This window comes from Coregonus lavaretus (genome assembly GCF_964263955.1).
Source record: "Coregonus lavaretus genome assembly, contig: HAP1_SCAFFOLD_325, whole genome shotgun sequence".
Classification (NCBI taxonomy): Eukaryota; Metazoa; Chordata; class Actinopteri; order Salmoniformes; family Salmonidae; genus Coregonus; species Coregonus lavaretus.
The window spans coordinates 213,103-231,403 of record NW_028157163.1 but is presented as its reverse complement, the minus strand read 5'-3'; the positions used below and the strand labels follow the sequence as shown (position 1 = coordinate 231,403).

At 48.4% G+C, this 18,301-nt stretch overlaps 1 protein-coding gene across 1 annotated transcript in view; it reads left to right on the top strand.

The window, feature by feature from the left end:
- LOC311125733 (calcium/calmodulin-dependent protein kinase type II delta 1 chain-like) overlaps positions 1-10,421 on the top strand; it is a gene marked incomplete at both ends in the record, with an annotated part of 279,669 nt that extends 269,248 nt beyond the window's left edge. Inside the window, 2 exons of the mRNA XM_084199764.1 lie at positions 9,551-9,613; positions 10,252-10,421. Of these exons, the coding sequence (XP_084055890.1) occupies positions 9,551-9,613; positions 10,252-10,421 (233 nt within the window). The remainder of the gene's footprint in view (positions 1-9,550; positions 9,614-10,251) is intronic.
- Positions 10,422-18,301: the final 7,880 nt, after the last annotated feature.

Genomic DNA, 18,301 nt, shown 5'->3' with positions numbered 1-18,301 from the left:
TGTCTCTCTCTCTCCTCCCTCCTACCACTAGCTAACTAAGACCTGTCTCTCTCTCTCCTCCTCCCTCCTACCACTAGCTAACTAAGACCTGTCTCTCTCTCCTCCTCCCTCCTACCACTAGCTAACTAAGACCTGTCTCTCTCTCTCTCCTCCTCCCTCCTTCCACTAGCTAACTAAGACCTGTCTCTCTCTCTCTCTCCTCCCTCCTACCACTAGCTAACTAAGACCTGTCTCTCTCTCTCCTCCTCCCTCCTACCACTAGCTAACTAAGACCTGTCTCTCTCTCTCTCCTCCCTCCTACCACTAGCTAACTAAGACCTGTCTCTCTCTCTCCTCCTCCCTCCTACCACTAGCTAACTAAGACCTGTCTCTCTCTCCTCCTCCCTCCTACCACTAGCTAACTAAGACCTGTCTCTCTCTCCTCCCTCCTACCACTAGCTAACTAAGACCTGTCTCTCTCTCCTCCCTCCTACCACTAGCTAACTAAGACCTGTCTCTCTCTCTCTCTCTCTCTCTCCTCCCTCCTACCACTAGCTAACTAAGACATGTCTCTCTCTCTCCTCCCTCCTACCACTAGCTAACTAAGACCTGTCTCTCTCTCTCTCTCTCCTCCCTCCTACCACTAGCTAACTAAGACCTGTCTCTCTCTCTCTCTCCTCCCTCCTACCACTAGCTAACTAAGACCTGTCCCTCTCTCTCTCCTCCCTCCTACCACTAGCTAACTAAGACCTGTCTCTCTCTCTCCTCCCTCCTACCACTAGCTAACTAAGACCTGTCTCTCTCTCCTCCCTCCTACCACTAGCTAACTAAGACCTGTCTCTCTCTCTCCTCCCTCCTACCACTAGCTAACTAAGACCTGTCTCTCTCTCTCTCCTCCCTCCTACCACTAGCTAACTAAGACCTCTCTCTCTCTCTCCTCCCTCCTACCACTAGCTAACTAAGACCTGTCTCTCTCTCCTCCCTCCTACCACTAGCTAACTAAGACCTGTCTCTCTCTCTCCTCCCTCCTACCACTAGCTAACTAAGACCTGTCTCTCTCTCCTCCTCCCTCCTACCACTAGCTAACTAAGACCTGTCTCTCTCTCCTCCTCCCTCCTACCACTAGCTAACTAAGACCTGTCTCTCTCTCTCTCCTCCTCCCTCCTACCACTAGCTAACTAAGACCTGTCTCTCTCTCTCTCTCCTCCCTCCTACCACTAGCTAACTAAGACCTGTCTCTCTCTCTTCCTCCTCCCTCCTACCACTAGCTAACTAAGACCTGTCTCTCTCTCTCTCTCCTCCCTCCTACCACTAGCTAACTAAGACCTGTCTCTCTCTCTCTCCTCCTCCCTCCTACCACTAGCTAACTAAGACCTGTCTCTCTCTCTCTCTCCTCCCTCCTACCACTAGCTAACTAAGACCTGTCTCTCTCTCCTCCCTCCTACCACTAGCTAACTAAGACCTGTCTCTCTCTCTCTCTCCTCCCTCCTACCACTAGCTAACTAAGACCTGTCTCTCTCTCTCTCCTCCCTTCCTACCACTAGCTAACTAAGACCTGTCTCTCTCTCTCCTCCCTCCTACCACTAGCTAACTAAGACCTGTCTCTCTCTCCTCCCTCCTACCACTAGCTAACTAAGACCTGTCTCTCTCTCTCCTCCCTCCTACCACTAGCTAACTAAGACCTGTCTCTCTCTCTCCTCCCTCCTACCACTAGCTAACTAAGACCTTCTCTCTCTCCTCCCTCCTACCACTAGCTAACTAAGACCTGTCTCTCTCTCCTCCCCTCCTACCACTAGCTAACTAAGACCTGTCTCTCTCTCCTCCTCCCTCCTACCACTAGCTAACTAAGACCTGTCTCTCTCTCCTCCTCCCTCCTACCACTAGCTAACTAAGACCTGTCTCTCTCTCTCCTCCCTCCTACCACTAGCTAACTAAGACCTGTCTCTCTCTCCTCCTCCCTCCTACCACTAGCTAACTAAGACCTGTCTCTCTCTCTCTCTCCTCCCTCCTACCACTAGCTAACTAAGACCTGTCTCTCTCTCTCTCCTCCCTCCTACCACTAGCTAACTAAGACCTGTCTCTCTCTCTCCTCCTCCCTCCTACCACTAGCTAACTAAGACCTGTCTCTCTCTCTCCTCCTCCCTCCTACCACTAGCTAACTAAGACCTCTCTCTCTCTCTCCTCCCTCCTACCACTAGCTAACTAAGACCTGTCTCTCTCTCTCCTCCTCCCTCCTACCACTAGCTAACTAAGACCTGTCTCTCTCTCTCCTCCCTCCTACCACTAGCTAACTAAGACCTGTCTCTCTCTCCTCCTCCCTCCTACCACTAGCTAACTAAGACCTGTCTCTCTCTCTCTCCTCCCTCCTACCACTAGCTAACTAAGACCTGTCTCTCTCTCTCTCTCCTCCCTCCTACCACTAGCTAACTAAGACCTGTCTCTCTCTCTCTCCTCCCTCCTACCACTAGCTAACTAAGACCTGTCTCTCTCTCCTCCCTCCTACCACTAGCTAACTAAGACCTGTCTCTCTCTCTCCTCCCTCCTACCACTAGCTAACTAAGACCTGTCTCTCTCTCTCTCCTCCTCCCTCCTACCACTAGCTAACTAAGACCTGTCTCTCTCTCTCCTCCCTCCTACCACTAGCTAACTAAGACCTCTCTCTCTCTCTCTCCTCCTCCCTCCTACCACTAGCTAACTAAGACCTGTCTCTCTCTCTCCTCCTCCCTCCTACCACTAGCTAACTAAGACCTGTCTCTCTCTCCTCCTCCCTCCTACCACTAGCTAACTAAGACCTGTCTCTCTCTCCTCCTCCCTCCTACCACTAGCTAACTAAGACCTGTCTCTCTCTCTCCTCCTCCCTCCTCCTCCCTCCTACCACTAGCCTAACTAAGACCTGTCTCTCTCTCTCCTCCTCTCTCCTACCACTAGCTAACTAAGACCTGTCTCTCTCTCTCTCCTCCCTCCTAACCACTAGCTAACTAAGACCTGTCCTCTCTCTCTCTCTCCCTCCCCTCCTACCACTAGCTAACTAAGACCTGTCTCTCTCTCGTCTTCTCCTCCCTCCTACCACTAGCTAACTAAGACCTGTCCTCTCTCTACCTCCCTCCCTCCTACCACTAGCTAACTAAGACCTGTCTCTCTCTCCTCCCTCTAACCTCCTCCTCCTACCACTAGCTAACTAAGACCTGTCTCTCTCTCTCCTCCCCTCCTACCACTAGCTAACTAAGACCTGTCTCTCTCTCCTCCTCCCTCCTACCACTAGCTAACTAAGACCTGTCTCTCTCTCTCCTCCTCCCTCCTACCACTAGCTAACTAAGACCTGTCTCTCTCTCCTCCTCTCCTACCACTAGCTAACTAAGACCTGTCTCTCTCTCTCCTCCTCCCCTCCTACCACTAGCTAACTAAGACCTGTCTCTCTCTCTCTCCTCCCTCCTACCACTAGCTAACTAAGACCTGTCTCTCTCTCTCTCCCTCCCCTACCACTAGCTAACTAAGACCTGTCTCTCTCTCTCTCCCCTCCTACCACTAGCTAACTAAGACCTGTCTCTCTCTCTCCTCCCTCCTACCACTAGCTAACTAAGACCTGTCTCTCTCTCCTCCTCCCTCCTACCACTAGCTAACTAAGACCTGTCTCTCTCTCTCCTCCTCCCTCCTACCACTAGCTAACTAAGACCTGTCTCTCTCTCCTCCTCCCCTCCTACCACTAGCTAACTAAGACCTCGTCTCTCTCTCCTCCCTCCTACCACTAGCTAACTAAGACCTGTCTCTCTCTCCTCCCTCCTACCACTAGCTAACTAAGACCTGTCTCTCTCTCTCTCCTCCCTCCTACCACTAGCTAACTAAGACCTGTCTCTCTCTCCTCCCTCCTACCACTAGCTAACTAAGACCTGTCTCTCTCTCCTCCTCCCTCCTACCACTAGCTAACTAAGACCTGTCTCTCTCTCCTCCTCCCTCCTACCACTAGCTAACTAAGACCTGTCTCTCTCCTCCCTCCTACCACTAGCTAACTAAGACCTGTCTCTCTCTCCTCCCTCCCTCCTACCACTAGCTAACTAAGACCTGTCTCTCTCTCTCTCCTCCTCCCTCCTACCACTAGCTAACTAAGACCTGTCTCTCTCTCTCCTCCCTCCTACCACTAGCTAACTAAGACCTGTCTCTCTCTCTCCTCCTCCCTCCTACCACTAGCTAACTAAGACCTGTCTCTCTCTCTCTCCTCCTCCTACCTACCTAGCTAACTAAGACCTGTCTCTCTCTCTCTCTCCTCCCTCCTACCACTAGCTAACTAAGACCTGTCTCTCTCTCTCTCCTCTCCTCCTACCACTAGCTAACTAAGACCTGTCTCTCTCTCTCTCTCCTCCCTCCTACCACTAGCTAACTAAGACCTGTCTCTCTCTCTCTCCTCCTCCCTCCTACCACTAGCTAACTAAGACCTGTCTCTCTCTCTCTCTCCTCCCTCCTACCACTAGCTAACTAAGACCTGTCTCTCTCTCTCCTCCCTCCTACCACTAGCTAACTAAGACCTGTCTCTCTCTCTCTCTCCTCCCTCCTACCACTAGCTAACTAAGACCTGTCTCTCTCTCTCTCCTCCCTCTACCACTAGCTAACTAAGACCTGTCTCTCTCTCTCCTCCCTCCTACCACTAGCTAACTAAGACCTGTCTCTCTCTCCTCCCTCCTACCACTAGCTAACTAAGACCTGTCTCTCTCTCTCCTCCCTCCTACCACTAGCTAACTAAGACCTGTCTCTCTCTCTCCTCCCTCCTACCACTAGCTAACTAAGACCTCTCTCTCTCCTCCCTCCTACCACTAGCTAACTAAGACCTGTCTCTCTCTCCTCCCTCCTACCACTAGCTAACTAAGACCTGTCTCTCTCTCCTCCTCCCTCCTACCACTAGCTAACTAAGACCTGTCTCTCTCTCCTCCTCCCTCCTACCACTAGCTAACTAAGACCTGTCTCTCTCTCCTCCCTCCTACCACTAGCTAACTAAGACCTGTCTCTCTCTCCTCCTCCCTCCTACCACTAGCTAACTAAGACCTGTCTCTCTCTCTCTCTCCTCCCTCCTACCACTAGCTAACTAAGACCTGTCTCTCTCTCTCTCCTCCCTCCTACCACTAGCTAACTAAGACCTGTCTCTCTCTCTCCTCCTCCCTCCTACCACTAGCTAACTAAGACCTGTCTCTCTCTCTCCTCCTCCCTCCTACCACTAGCTAACCTAAGACCTGTCTCTCTCTCTCCTCCCTCCTACCACTAGCTAACTAAGACCTGTCTCTCTCTCTCTCCTCCTCCCCTCCTACCACTAGCTAACTAAGACCTGTCTCTCTCTCTCCTCCCTCCTACCACTAGCTAACTAAGACCTGTCTCTCTCTCTCCTCCCTCCTACCACTAGCTAACTAAGACCTGTCTCTCTCTCTCCTCCCTCCTACCACTAGCTAACTAAGACCTGTCTCTCTCTCTCTCTCCTCCCTCCTACCACTAGCTAACTAAGACCTGTCTCTCTCTCTCTCCTCCCTCCTACCACTAGCTAACTAAGACCTGTCTCTCTCTCCTCTCCTCCTACCACTAGCTAACTAAGACCTGTCTCTCTCTCTCCTCCCTCCTACCACTAGCTAACTAAGACCTCTCTCTCTCTCTCCTCCTCCCTCCTACCAATAGCTAACTAAGACCTGTCTCTCTCTCTCCCTCCCTCCTACCACTAGCTAACTAAGACCTCTCTCTCTCTCTCTCTCTCCTCCCTCCTACCACTAGCTAACTAAGACCTGTCTCTCTCTCTCCTCCTCCCTCCTACCACTAGCTAACTAAGACCTGTCTCTCTCTCCTCCTCCCTCCTACCACTAGCTAACTAAGACCTGTCTCTCTCCTCCTCCCTCCTACCACTAGCTAACTAAGACCTGTCTCTCTCTCTCCTCCTCCCTCCTACCACTAGATAACTAAGACCTGTCTCTCTCTCCTCCTCCCTCCTACCACTAGCTAACTAAGACCTGTCTCTCTCTCCTCCTCTCTCCTACCACTAGCTAACTAAGACCTGTCTCTCTCTCTCCTCCTCCCTCCTACCACTAGCTAACTAAGACCTGTCTCTCTCTCTCTCTCCTCCCTCCTACCACTAGCTAACTAAGACCTGTCTCTCTCTCTCTCCTCCTCCTACCACTAGCTAACTAAGACCTGTCTCTCTCTCCTCCCTCCTACCACTAGCTAACTAAGACCTGTCTCTCTCTCTCTCCTCCCTCCTACCACTAGCTAACTAAGACCTGTCTCTCTCTCTCCTCCCTCCTACCACTAGCTAACTAAGACCTGTCTCTCTCTCCTCCTCCCTCCTACCACTAGCTAACTAAGACCTGTCTCTCTCTCCTCCTCCCTCCTACCACTAGCTAACTAAGACCTGTCTCTCTCTCCTCCCTCCTACCACTAGCTAACTAAGACCTGTCTCTCTCTCTCCTCCCTCCTACCACTAGCTAACTAAGACCTGTCTCTCTCTCCTCCTCCCTCCTACCACCAGCTAACTAAGACCTGTCTCTCTCTCTCTCTCCTACCACTAGCTAACTAAGACCTGTCTCTCTCTCTCCTCCTCCCTCCTACCACTAGCTAACTAAGACCTGTCTCTCTCTCCTCCTCCCTCCTACCACTAGCTAACTAAGACCTGTCTCTCTCTCCTCCTCCCTCCTACCACTAGCTAACTAAGACCTGTCTCTCTCTCTCCTCCTCCCTCCTACCACTAGCTAACTAAGACCTGTCTCTCTCTCTCCTCCTCCCTCCTACCACTAGCTAACTAAGACCTCTCTCTCTCTCTCCTCCCTCCTACCACTAGCTAACTAAGACCTGTCTCTCTCTCCTCCCTCCTACCACTAGCTAACTAAGACCTGTCTCTCTCTCTCTCCTCTCCTCCTACCACTAGCTAACTAAGACCTGTCTCTCTCTCCTCCCTCCTACCACTAGCTAACTAAGACCTGTCTCTCTCTCCTCCTCCCTCCTACCACTAGCTAACTAAGACCTGTCTCTCTCTCCTCCTCCCTCCTACCACTAGCTAACTAAGACCTGTCTCTCTCCTCCCTCCTACCACTAGCTAACTAAGACCTGTCTCTCTCTCTCCTCCCTCCTACCACTAGCTAACTAAGACCTGTCTCTCTCTCTCCTCCTCCCTCCTACCACTAGCTAACTAAGACCTGTCTCTCTCTCCTCCCTCCTACCACTAGCTAACTAAGACCTGTCTCTCTCTCCTCCTCCCTCCTACCACTAGCTAACTAAGACCTGTCTCTCTCTCCTCCTCCCTCCTACCACTAGCTAACTAAGACCTGTCTCTCTCTCCTCCCTCCTACCACTAGCTAACTAAGACCTGTCTCTCTCTCTCCTCCCTCCTACCACTAGCTAACTAAGACCTGTCTCTCTCTCCTCCTCCCTCCTACCACTAGCTAACTAAGACCTGTCTCTCTCTCTCCTCCTCCCTCCTACCAATAGCTAACTAAGACCTGTCTCTCTCTCTCCTCCTCCCTCCTACCACTAGCTAACTAAGACCTGTCTCTCTCTCCTCCTCCCTCCTACCACTAGCTAACTAAGACCTGTCTCTCTCTCCTCCTCCCTCCTACCACTAGCTAACTAAGACCTGTCTCTCTCTCTCCTCCCTCCTACCACTAGCTAACTAAGACCTGTCTCTCTCTCTCCTCTCCTCCCTCCTACCACTAGCTAACTAAGACCTGTCTCTCTCTCCTCCTCCCTCCTACCACTAGCTAACTAAGACCTGTCTCTCTCCTCCTCCCTCCTACCACTAGCTAACTAAGACCTGTCTCTCTCTCTCTCCTCCCTCCTACCACTAGCTAACTAAGACCTGTCTCTCTCTCTCCTCCCTCCTACCACTAGCTAACTAAGACCTGTCTCTCTCTCTCCTCCTCCCTCCTACCACTAGCTAACTAAGACCTGTCTCTCTCTCCTCCTCCCTCCTACCACTAGCTAACTAAGACCTGTCTCTCTCCTCCTCCCTCCTACCACTAGCTAACTAAGACCTGTCTCTCTCTCTCTCCTCCCTCCTACCACTAGCTAACTAAGACCTGTCTCTCTCTCTCTCCTCCCTCCTACCACTAGCTAACTAAGACCTGTCTCTCTCGCTCTCCTCCCTCCTACCACTAGCTAACTAAGACCTGTCTCTCTCTCTCCTCCTCCCTCCTACCACTAGCTAACTAAGACCTGTCTCTCTCTCCTCCTCCCTCCTACCACTAGCTAACTAAGACCTGTCTCTCTCTCCTCCCTCCTACCACTAGCTAACTAAAACCTGTCTCTCTCTCCTCCCTCCTACCACTAGCTAACTAAGACCTGTCTCTCTCTCTCTCCTCCCTCCTACCACTAGCTAACTAAGACCTGTCTCTCTCTCTCTCTCCTCCCTCCTACCACTAGCTAACTAAGACCTGTCTCTCTCTCTCTCTCTCTATCTCCTCCTCCCTCCTACCACTAGCTAACTAAGACCTGTCTCTCTCTCCTCCCTCCTACCACTAGCTAACTAAGACCTGTCTCTCTCTCTCCTCCCTCCTACCACTAGCTAACTAAGACCTGTCTCTCTCTCTCTCTCCTCCCTCCTACCACTAGCTAACTAAGACCTGTCTCTCTCTCCTCCCTCCTAACACTAGCTAACTAAGACCTGTCTCTCTCTCTCCTCCTCCCTCCTACCACTAGCTAACTAAGACCTGTCTCTCTCTCCTCCCTCCTACCACTAGCTAACTAAGACCTGTCTCTCTCTCCTCCCTCCTACCACTAGCTAACTAAGACCTGTCTCTCTCTCCTCCCTCCTACCACTAGCTAACTAAGACCTGTCTCTCTCTCCTCCTCCCTCCTACCACTAGCTAACTAAGACCTGTCTCTCTCTCTCCTCCCTCCTACCACTAGCTAACTAAGACCTGTCTCTCTCTCCTCCCTCCTACCACTAGCTAACTAAGACCTGTCTCTCTCTCTCTCTCCTCCCTCCTACCACTAGCTAACTAAGACCTGTCTCTCTCTCCTCCCTCCTACCACTAGCTAACTAAGACCTGTCTCTCTCTCTCCTCCCTCCTACCACTAGCTAACTAAGACCTGTCTCTCTCTCCTCCCTCCTACCACTAGCTAACTAAGACCTGTCTCTCTCTCTCTCTCCTCCCTCCTACCACTAGCTAACTAAGACCTGTCTCTCTCTCTCCTCCCTCCTACCACTAGCTAACTAAGACCTGTCTCTCTCTCTCTCTCCTCCCTCCTACCACTAGCTAACTAAGACCTGTCTCTCTCTCCTCCCTCCTACCACTAGCTAACTAAGACCTGTCTCTCTCTCTCTCCTCCCTCCTACCACTAGCTAACTAAGACCTGTCTCTCTCTCGCTCCTCCCTCCTACCACTAGCTAACTAGGACCTGTCTCTCTCTCCTCCCTCCTACCACTAGCTAACTAAGACCTGTCTCTCTCTCTCTCTCCTCCCTCCTACCACTAGCTAACTAAGACCTGTCTCTCTCTCTCTCTCCTCCCTCCTACCACTAGCTAACTAAGACCTGTCTCTCTCTCTCCTCCCTCCTACCACTAGCTAACTAAGACCTCTCTCTCTCTCTCTCCTCCCTCCTCTCCTTCCAGCCCTGTCTAAAGGTAACAAGCCAGTGCACACCATCCTCCTCAACCCTCACGTCCATCTGATTGGTAAGAAATCAGCCATTTCTAATGATTATAATAATAATATTATAATATCTGTCATTTAGCAGACGCTTTTATCCAAAGTGACTTACAGTCATGTGTGCATACATATTCCATATGGGTGGTCCCGGGAATTGAACCCACTATCATGGTGTTGCAAGCACCACGCTTTACCAACTGAACATTATGTTGTTGTTTTTTTAGCTATGTTATGTTTTATGTAATATTGTTTATGGTTGGTATTCAAATCTACACTGTATGTACATATCAATTCAGAAAGTAAAGCAAATTCAAATTACCATTCCAAATTGTCCTGAAGCTTTGAAAATAATATTGGAAATGGAATTTCAGTGTACTTACATTTTTTAAAACATTTTAGCAGACACTTTTATCCAGAGCGACTTACAGGAGCAATTAGGGTTAAGTGCCTTGCTCAAGGGCACAGACAGATTTTTCACCTAGTCGGCTCAGGGATTAGAACCAACGACCTTTCGGTTACTGGCACAACGCTCTTAACCACTAAGCTACCTGCTACTTCCTGAATTGAAACCGGATGGATCCCAACCCTGGTACTTATGTACATTGTGTTTATGATGTTTGACTTGAAGCAAGGAAAAGTTAAGTAATAAAAAAGGTATATCTAGGTGAGAACGCTGCATGCATCGCCTACATCCGTCTGAGCCAGTACATGGACGGGGGGGGGATGCCTCGCTCCATGCAGTCGGAGGAGACCCGCGTCTGGTGTCGCAGAGAGGGAAAGTGGCAGAACATTCACTTCCACCGCTCTGGCTCGCCCAGCGTACCATCCCAGTAAGAAACATCTATTAATCAACTAATCAATATCAGAACATTCACATCCACCGCTCCGGCTCGCCCAGCGTACCATCCCAGTAAGACACATCTATTAATCAACTAATCAATATCAGAACATTCACCTCCACCGCTCCGGCTCGCCCAGCGTACCATCCCAGTAAGAAACATCTATTAATCAACTAATCAATATCAGAACATTCACCTCCACCGCTCCGGCTCGCCCAGCGTACCATCCCAGTAAGAAACATCTATTAATCAACTAATCAATATCAGAACATTCACTTCCACCGCTCCGGCTCGCCCAGCGTACCATCCCAGTAAGAAACATCTAATAATCAACTAATCAATATCAGAACATTCACTTCCACCGCTCCGGCTCGCCCAGCGTACCATCCCAGTAAGAAACATCTATTAATCAACTAATCAATATCAGAACATTCACTTCCACCGCTCTGGCTCGCCCAGCGTACCATCCCAGTAAGAAACATCTATTAATCAACTAATCAATATCAGAACATTCACTTCCACCGCTCTGGCTCGCCCAGCGTACCATCCCAGTAAGAAACATCTATTAATCAACTAATCAATATAAGAACATTCACTTCCACCGCTCTGGCTCGCCCAGCGTACCATCCCAGTAAGAAACATCTATTAATCAACTAATCAATATCAGAACATTCACCTCCACCGCTCTGGCTCGCCCAGCGTACCATCCCAGTAAGAAACATCTATTAATCAACTAATCAATATCAGAACATTCACTTCTACCGCTCTGGCTCGCCCAGCGTACCATCCCAGTAAGAAACATCTATTAATAAACTAATCAATATCAGAACATTCACTTCCACCGCTCTGGCTCGTCCAGCGTACCATCCCAGTAAGAAACATATATTAATCAACTAATTAATATCAGAACATTCACTTCCACCGCTCTGGCTCGCCCAGCGTACCATCCCAGTAAGAAACATCTATTAATAAACTAATCAATATCAGAACATTCACTTCCACCGCTCTGGCTCGTCCAGCGTACCATCCCAGTAAGAAACATCTATTAATCAACTAATCAATATCAGAACATTCACTTCCACCGCTCTGGCTCGTCCAGCGTACCATCCCAGTAAGAAACATCTATTAATCAACTAATCAATATCAGAACATTCACCTCCACCGCTCTGGCTCGCCCAGCGTACCATCCCAGTAAGAAACATATATTAATCAACTAATTAATATCAGAACATTCACTTCCACCGCTCTGGCTCGCCCAGCGTACCATCCCAGTAAGAAACATCTATTAATAAACTAATCAATATCAGAACATTCACTTCCACCGCTCCGGCTCGCCCAGCGTACCATCCCAGTAAGAAACATCTATTAATCAACTAATTAATGTATTAATCAGTTATAGTGATTATAAATACACCAATTTCAGAACATTCACTTCCAACACTCTGTCGTGTCCAGTGTAGACTACCTTCCCAGTCTGTAGTGTCCAGTGTAGACTACCTTCCCAGTCTGTAGTGTCCAGTGTAGACTACCTTCCCAGTCTGTAGTGTCCAGTGTAGACTACCTTCCCAGTCTGTAGTGTCCAGTGTAGACCACCTTCCCAGTCTGTAGTGTCCAGTGTAGACTACCTTCCCAGTCTGTAGTGTCCAGTGTAGACTACCTTCCCAGTCTGTAGTGTCCAGTGTAGACTACCTTCCCAGTCTGTAATGTCCAGTGTAGACTACCTTCCCAGTCTGTAGTGTCCAGTGTAGACTACCTTCCCAGTCTGTAGTGTCCAGTGTAGACTACCTTCCCAGTCTGTAGTGTCCAGTGTAGACTACCTTCCCACTCTGTAGTGTCCAGTGTAGACTACCTTCCCAGTCTGTAGTGCCCAGTGTAGACTACCTTCCCAGTCTGTAGTGTCCAGTGTAGACCACCTTCCCAGTCTGTAGTGTCCAGTGTAGACTACCTTCCCAGTCTGTAGTGTCCAGTGTAGACTACCTTCCCAGTCTGTAGTGTCCAGTGTAGACTACCTTCCCACTCTGTAGTGTCCAGTGTAGACTACCTTCCCAATCTGTAGTGTCCAGTGTAGACTACCTTCCCAGTCTGTAGTGCCCAGTGTAGACTACCTTCCCAGTCTGTAGTGTCCAGTGTAGACTACCTTCCCAGTCTGTAATGTCCAGTGTAGACTACCTTCCCAATCTGTAATGTCCAGTGTAGACTACCTTCCCAGTCTGTAGTGTCCAGTGTAGACTACCTTCCCAGTCTGTAGTGTCCAGTGTAGACTACCTTCCCAGTCTGTAATGTCCAGTGTAGACTACCTTCCCAGTCTGTAGTGTCCAGGGTAGACTTCCTTCCCAGTCTGTAGTGCCCAGTGTAGACTACCTTCCCAGTCTGTAGTGTCCAGTGTAGACTACCTTCCCAGTCTGTAGTGTCCAGTGTAGACTACCTTCCCAGTCTGTAGTGTCCAGTGTAGACTACCTTCCCAGTCTGTAGTGTCCAGTGTAGACTACCTTCCCAGTCTGTAGTGTCCAGTGTAGACTACCTTCCCAGTCTGTAGTGTCCAGTGTAGACTGCCTTCCCAGTCTGTAGTGTCCAGTGTAGACTACCTTCCCAGTCTGTAGTGTCCAGTGTAGACTACCTTCCCAGTCTGTAGTGTCCAGTGTAGACTACCTTCCCAGTCTGTAGTGTCCAGTGTAGACTACCTTCCCAGTCTGTAGTGTCCAGTGTAGACTACCTTCCCAGTCTGTAGTGTCCAGTGTAGACTACCTTCCCAGTCTGTAGTGTCCAGTGTAGACCACCTTCCCAGTCTGTAGTGTCCAGTGTAGACTACCTTCCCAGTCTGTAGTGTCCAGTGTAGACCACCTTCCCAGTCTGTAGTGTCCAGTGTAGACCACCTTCCCAGTCTGTAGTGTCCAGTGTAGACTACCTTCCCAGTCTGTAGTGTCCAGTGTAGACTACCTTCCCAGTCTGTAGTGTCCAGTGTAGACTACCTTCCCAGTCTGTAGTGTCCAGTGTAGACATATCTTCCCTGTCTGTAGTGTCCAGTGTAGACTACCTTCCCAATCTGTAGTGTCCAGTGTAGACTACCTTCCCAGTCTGTAGTGTCCAGTGTAGACATATCTTCCCAGTCTGTAGTGTCCAGTGTAGACTACCTTCCCAATCTGTAGTGTCCAGTGTAGACTACCTTCCCAGTCTGTAGTGCCCAGTGTAGACTACCTTCCCAGTCTGTAGTGTCCAGTGTAGACCACCTTCCCAGTCTGTAGTGTCCAGTGTAGACTACCTTCCCAGTCTGTAGTGTCCAGTGTAGACTACCTTCCCAGTCTGTAGTGTCCAGTGTAGACTACCTTCCCAGTCTGTAGTGTCCAGTGTAGACTACCTTCCCAGTCTGTAATGCCCAGTGTAGACTACCTTCCCAGTCTGTAGTGTCCAGTGTAGACTACCTTCCCAGTCTGTAGTGTCCAGTGTAGACTACCTTCCCAGTCTGTAGTGTCCAGTGTAGACTACCTTCCCAGTCTGTAGTGTCCAGTGTAGACGACCTTCCCAGTCTGTAGTGTCCAGTGTAGACTACCTTCCCAGTCTGTAGTGTCCAGTGTAGACTACCTTCCTAGTCTGTAGTGTCCAGTGTAGACTACCTTCCCAGTCTGTAGTGTCCAGTGTAGACTACCTTCCCAGTCTGTAGTGTCCAGTGTAGACTACCTTCCCAGTCTGTAGTGTCCAGTGTAGACTACCTTCCCAGTCTGTAGTGTCCAGTGTAGACTTCCTTCGCAGAAAATTGTATAGTAGTGCAATAACTCATCTCCACCACAGGAGGGCGCCACGTACACGCTTACCATGCTACTGTAATGTGTAGTGCAGTGTTTCCCAATCCTGGTCCTGGGGGACTCCCAACGGGTGCACTTTTTTGTTGTTTTTGCCCTAGCATTAACACACTTGATTCAACTAATCAACTCATCAAGCCTTTTGATGATCTGAATCAGGTGTGTAGTGCTAGGGCAACAACCACAATGTGCACCTCTTCGGGTACCCAGGACCAGGATGAGGAAACGGTTCCCAGGACCAGGATGAGGAAACGGTTCCCAGGACCAGGATGAGGAAACGTTGGGTTAGAATCAACTCTACCTCTCCCACTAGTCTAAAACTACCTCTACCGTCGGACCCTGACTACATGTATATCGCTCTGTTTCTGGGTTGACGCTCATTTTACTTTCCCGTGTGTGTGTGTGTGTGTGTGTGTGTGTGTGTGTGTGTGTGTGTGTCTGTGTGTGTGTGTGTGTGTGTGTGTGTGTGTGTGTGTGTGTGTGTGTGTGTCTGTGTGTGTATTTTACAGTTAATGGAATATCAAGCTTCAGTCTAAACTCCAAGACAGGCACCAATCAACTAGCCAACCCCCTGGTCGCCATTTAACCTCTAACCCCGGACCGCTCTGTATGGACATGACATCACACAGGACAAGGATATCAACCCTTAAAGGTCGTCAGTCATCCTAACCACCTAGTCAGCGTCTCCAATGGCACCCTATTCCCTATATAGGGCCTATGGGACCTGGTCAGAAGTAGTGCACTATATAGGGAATAGGGTTCCAGGTCTAAAGTAGTGTACTATATAGGGAATAGGGTTCCAGGTCTAAAGTAGTGCACTATATAGGGAATAGGGTTCCAGGTCTAAAGTAGTGTACTATATAGGGAATAGGGTTCCAGGTCTAAAGTAGTGCACTATATAGGGAATAGGGTTCTAGGTCTAAAGTAGTGTACTATATAGGGAATAGGGTTCTAGGTCTAGAGTAGTGTACTATATAGGGAATAGGGTTCCAGGTCTAAAGTAGTGCACTATATAGGGAATAGGGTTCCAGGTCTAAAGTAGTGCACTATATAGGGAATAGGGTTCCAGGTCTAAAGTAGTGCACTATATAGGGAATAGGGTTCCAGGTCTAAAGTAGTGCACTATATAGGGAATAGGGTTCCAGGTCTAAAGTAGTGCACTATATAGGGAATAGGGTTCCATTTGTGACTCTGCCCCTAGAGAGGCCTGCAGCACACAGTGGCCGTTATCACTGGAGCATATTACTGACGTTTGGTTATCTGGTTTTTAAACTGTTTTGGTGCATTTTAAATGTATAGAGATGTTTTTAAAAAACATGTCCCTCCTCCCCTTTGAACTTGTATTTGTATGTGTGTTTACGTGTTGCAATACGAAACGTTTAAAGATCAGAATGTTAAAATCGAGCTTGCTTTTGTTCTGGTGAAATGTATATATGTTATATCTTGTGATTGTTGATAAAAAATAAAATTAAAAAAAAACATTAAATTGCTATTCTTGCTATATCAGAGGACTTTACGTCAAATATTGTATGTAAGTTTATCTTTGCGTTGAGCTAGTTGCTAATGTTTGGTTGAGCTAGGTGCTAATGTTTGGTTGAGCTAGTTGCTAATGTTTGGTTGAGCTAGGTGCTAATGTTTGGTTGAGCTAGTTGCTAATGTTTGGTTGAGCTAGTTGCTAATGTTTGGTTGAGCTAGTTGCTAATGTTTGGTTGAGCTAGTTGCTAATGTTTGGTTGAGCTAGTTGCTAATGTTTGGTTGAGCTAGTTGCTAATGTTTGGTTGAGCTAGTTGCTAATGTTTGGTTGAGCTATTTGCTAATGTTTGGTTGAGCTAGTTGCTAATGTTTGGTTGAGCTAGTTGTTAATGTTTGGTTGAGCTAGTTGCTAATGTTTGGTTGAGCTAGTTGCTAATGTTTGAGGAATTGGGTTTATGCAATATGTACTCCTTATTTAACTCATAGGATTGCAAAATTCCGGTAACATTTTCACAATTCCCAGGTTTCCAGAAATCCCAGTTGGAAGACTCCCAGAATCAGGAGGGAACAAGCAGGAAATCCGGAACCATCCAACCAGGATTTCTGGAAAACCTGCACATTTTGGGGAAAGCTAACAGTATTTTGCAAACCCCCGAATGATCTGTAAAGAGACGCTCAGCAGCAGCTAAAAGGAAGTGTCCTCCGTCCCAAATATTATAGTGCACTACTTTAGACCAGGCTCTTCTGAGGAGAGCAGCGATGGCGGATGGGTTCTCCCTGTAGACGGCAGAGATATCCAACCCTACACAGGGCCCTGGTCTAAAGTAGTGCACTATCAAAGGAATAGGATGCTATTTGGGATACACAGTGAGTGTGATATGTTTGTTTGCCTTCATATCATTGAATAAGAACTAACAGAATGCGTCATTACGTCATTATGAGAAATAAAGACCACAGTGGTAGGAATGCATTGGGGGCGGGGATATCGGGAGTACGATTATAGAATAATAATAATAATAATAATAATGAGAATATCTTGTTTATATTTGTGAATCACTGAGATGTTTGTTGATAATGATATTGAACATCGGTCCTGTCTGTTCCTTCCTGTTCTCTTCAACCAGTCCTCCTGTCTGTTCCTTCCTGTTCTCTTCAACCAGTCCTCCTGTCTGTTCCTTCCTGTTCTCTTCAACCAGTCCTCCTGTCTGTTCCTTCCTGTTCTCTTTAACCAGTCCTCCTGTCTGTTCCTTCCTGTTCTCTTCAACCAGTCCTCCTGTCTGTTCCTTCCTGTTCTCTTCAACCAGTCCTCCTGTCTGTTCCTTCCTGTTCTCTTCAACCAGTCCTCCTGTCTGTTCCTTCCTGTTCTCTTCAACCAGTCCTCCTGTCTGTTCCTTCCTGTTCTCTTTAACCAGTCCTCCTGTCTGTTCCTTCCTGTTCTCTTCAACCAGTCCTCCTGTCTGTTCCTTCCTGTTCTCTTCAACTAGTTTCATTAGCCCTGTTTATACTTGTTTCTAACATGTGTCCACATTCTGACTGTGCCCACATGTTCAGACATGCAGGTTTACACCTGGTATTAAAATGTGTCTCCTATCCATCCTCTGTGCCCACTTTGTGACCAGATGTCCTGGTCCCTCCCTGTATGCAAATTATTTGACAGATATTCTTTCAAAATAACATTTTATTTATTCATTTTAGACAATTAAGATGCATTGTGATCAGATCTTCCTGCCCACCTCTGGAGAAAAATCATCATTACTCTAAAATCATTGACAGGTGGCACCATTGACTTATGGCATCAATATCTGTCTTAAAATAAAGAAATAAATATTATTTTGAAAGAATATCTTCTGCTGTACCCAACACACACTGACACACACACACACACAGTTGGAGAGGCTGAAGAAGCGATCTATCAGTGATCACTAGGAGGAAGGAAGGATCTGTCAGTGATCACTAGGAGGAAGGAAGGATCTGTCAGTGATCACTAGACTGCAGACAGGAGGAAGGAAGGATCTGTCAGTGATCACTAGACTGCAGACAGGGGGAAGGAAGGATCTGTCAGTGATCACTAGGAGGAAGGAAGGATCTGTCAGTGATCACTAGGAGGAAGGAAGGATCTGTCAGTGATCACTAGACTACAGACAGGAGGAAGGAAGGATCTGTCAGTGATCACTAGACTGCAGACAGGAGGAAGGAAGGATCTGTCAGTGATCACTAGACTGCAGACAGGAGGAAGGAAGGATCTGTCAGTGATCACTAGACTGCAGACAGGAGGAAGGAAGGATCTGTCAGTGATCACTAGACTGCAGGCAGGAGGAAGGAAGGATCTGTCAGTGATCACTAGACTACAGACAGGAGGAAGGAAGGATCTGTCAGTGATCACTAGGCCCCATAGACTTGCTGGAAAGGTGGCATCCTATAACGGTGCCACGTTGAAAGTCACTGAGCTCTTCAGTAAGGCCATTCTACTGCCAATGTTTGTCTATGGAGATTGCATGGCTGTGGGCTCGATTTTAAAGACCTGTCAGCAACGGGTGTGGCTGAAATAGCCGAATCCACTCATTTGAAGGGGTCTCCACATACACTTTACTGTAGTGTAGGCGAC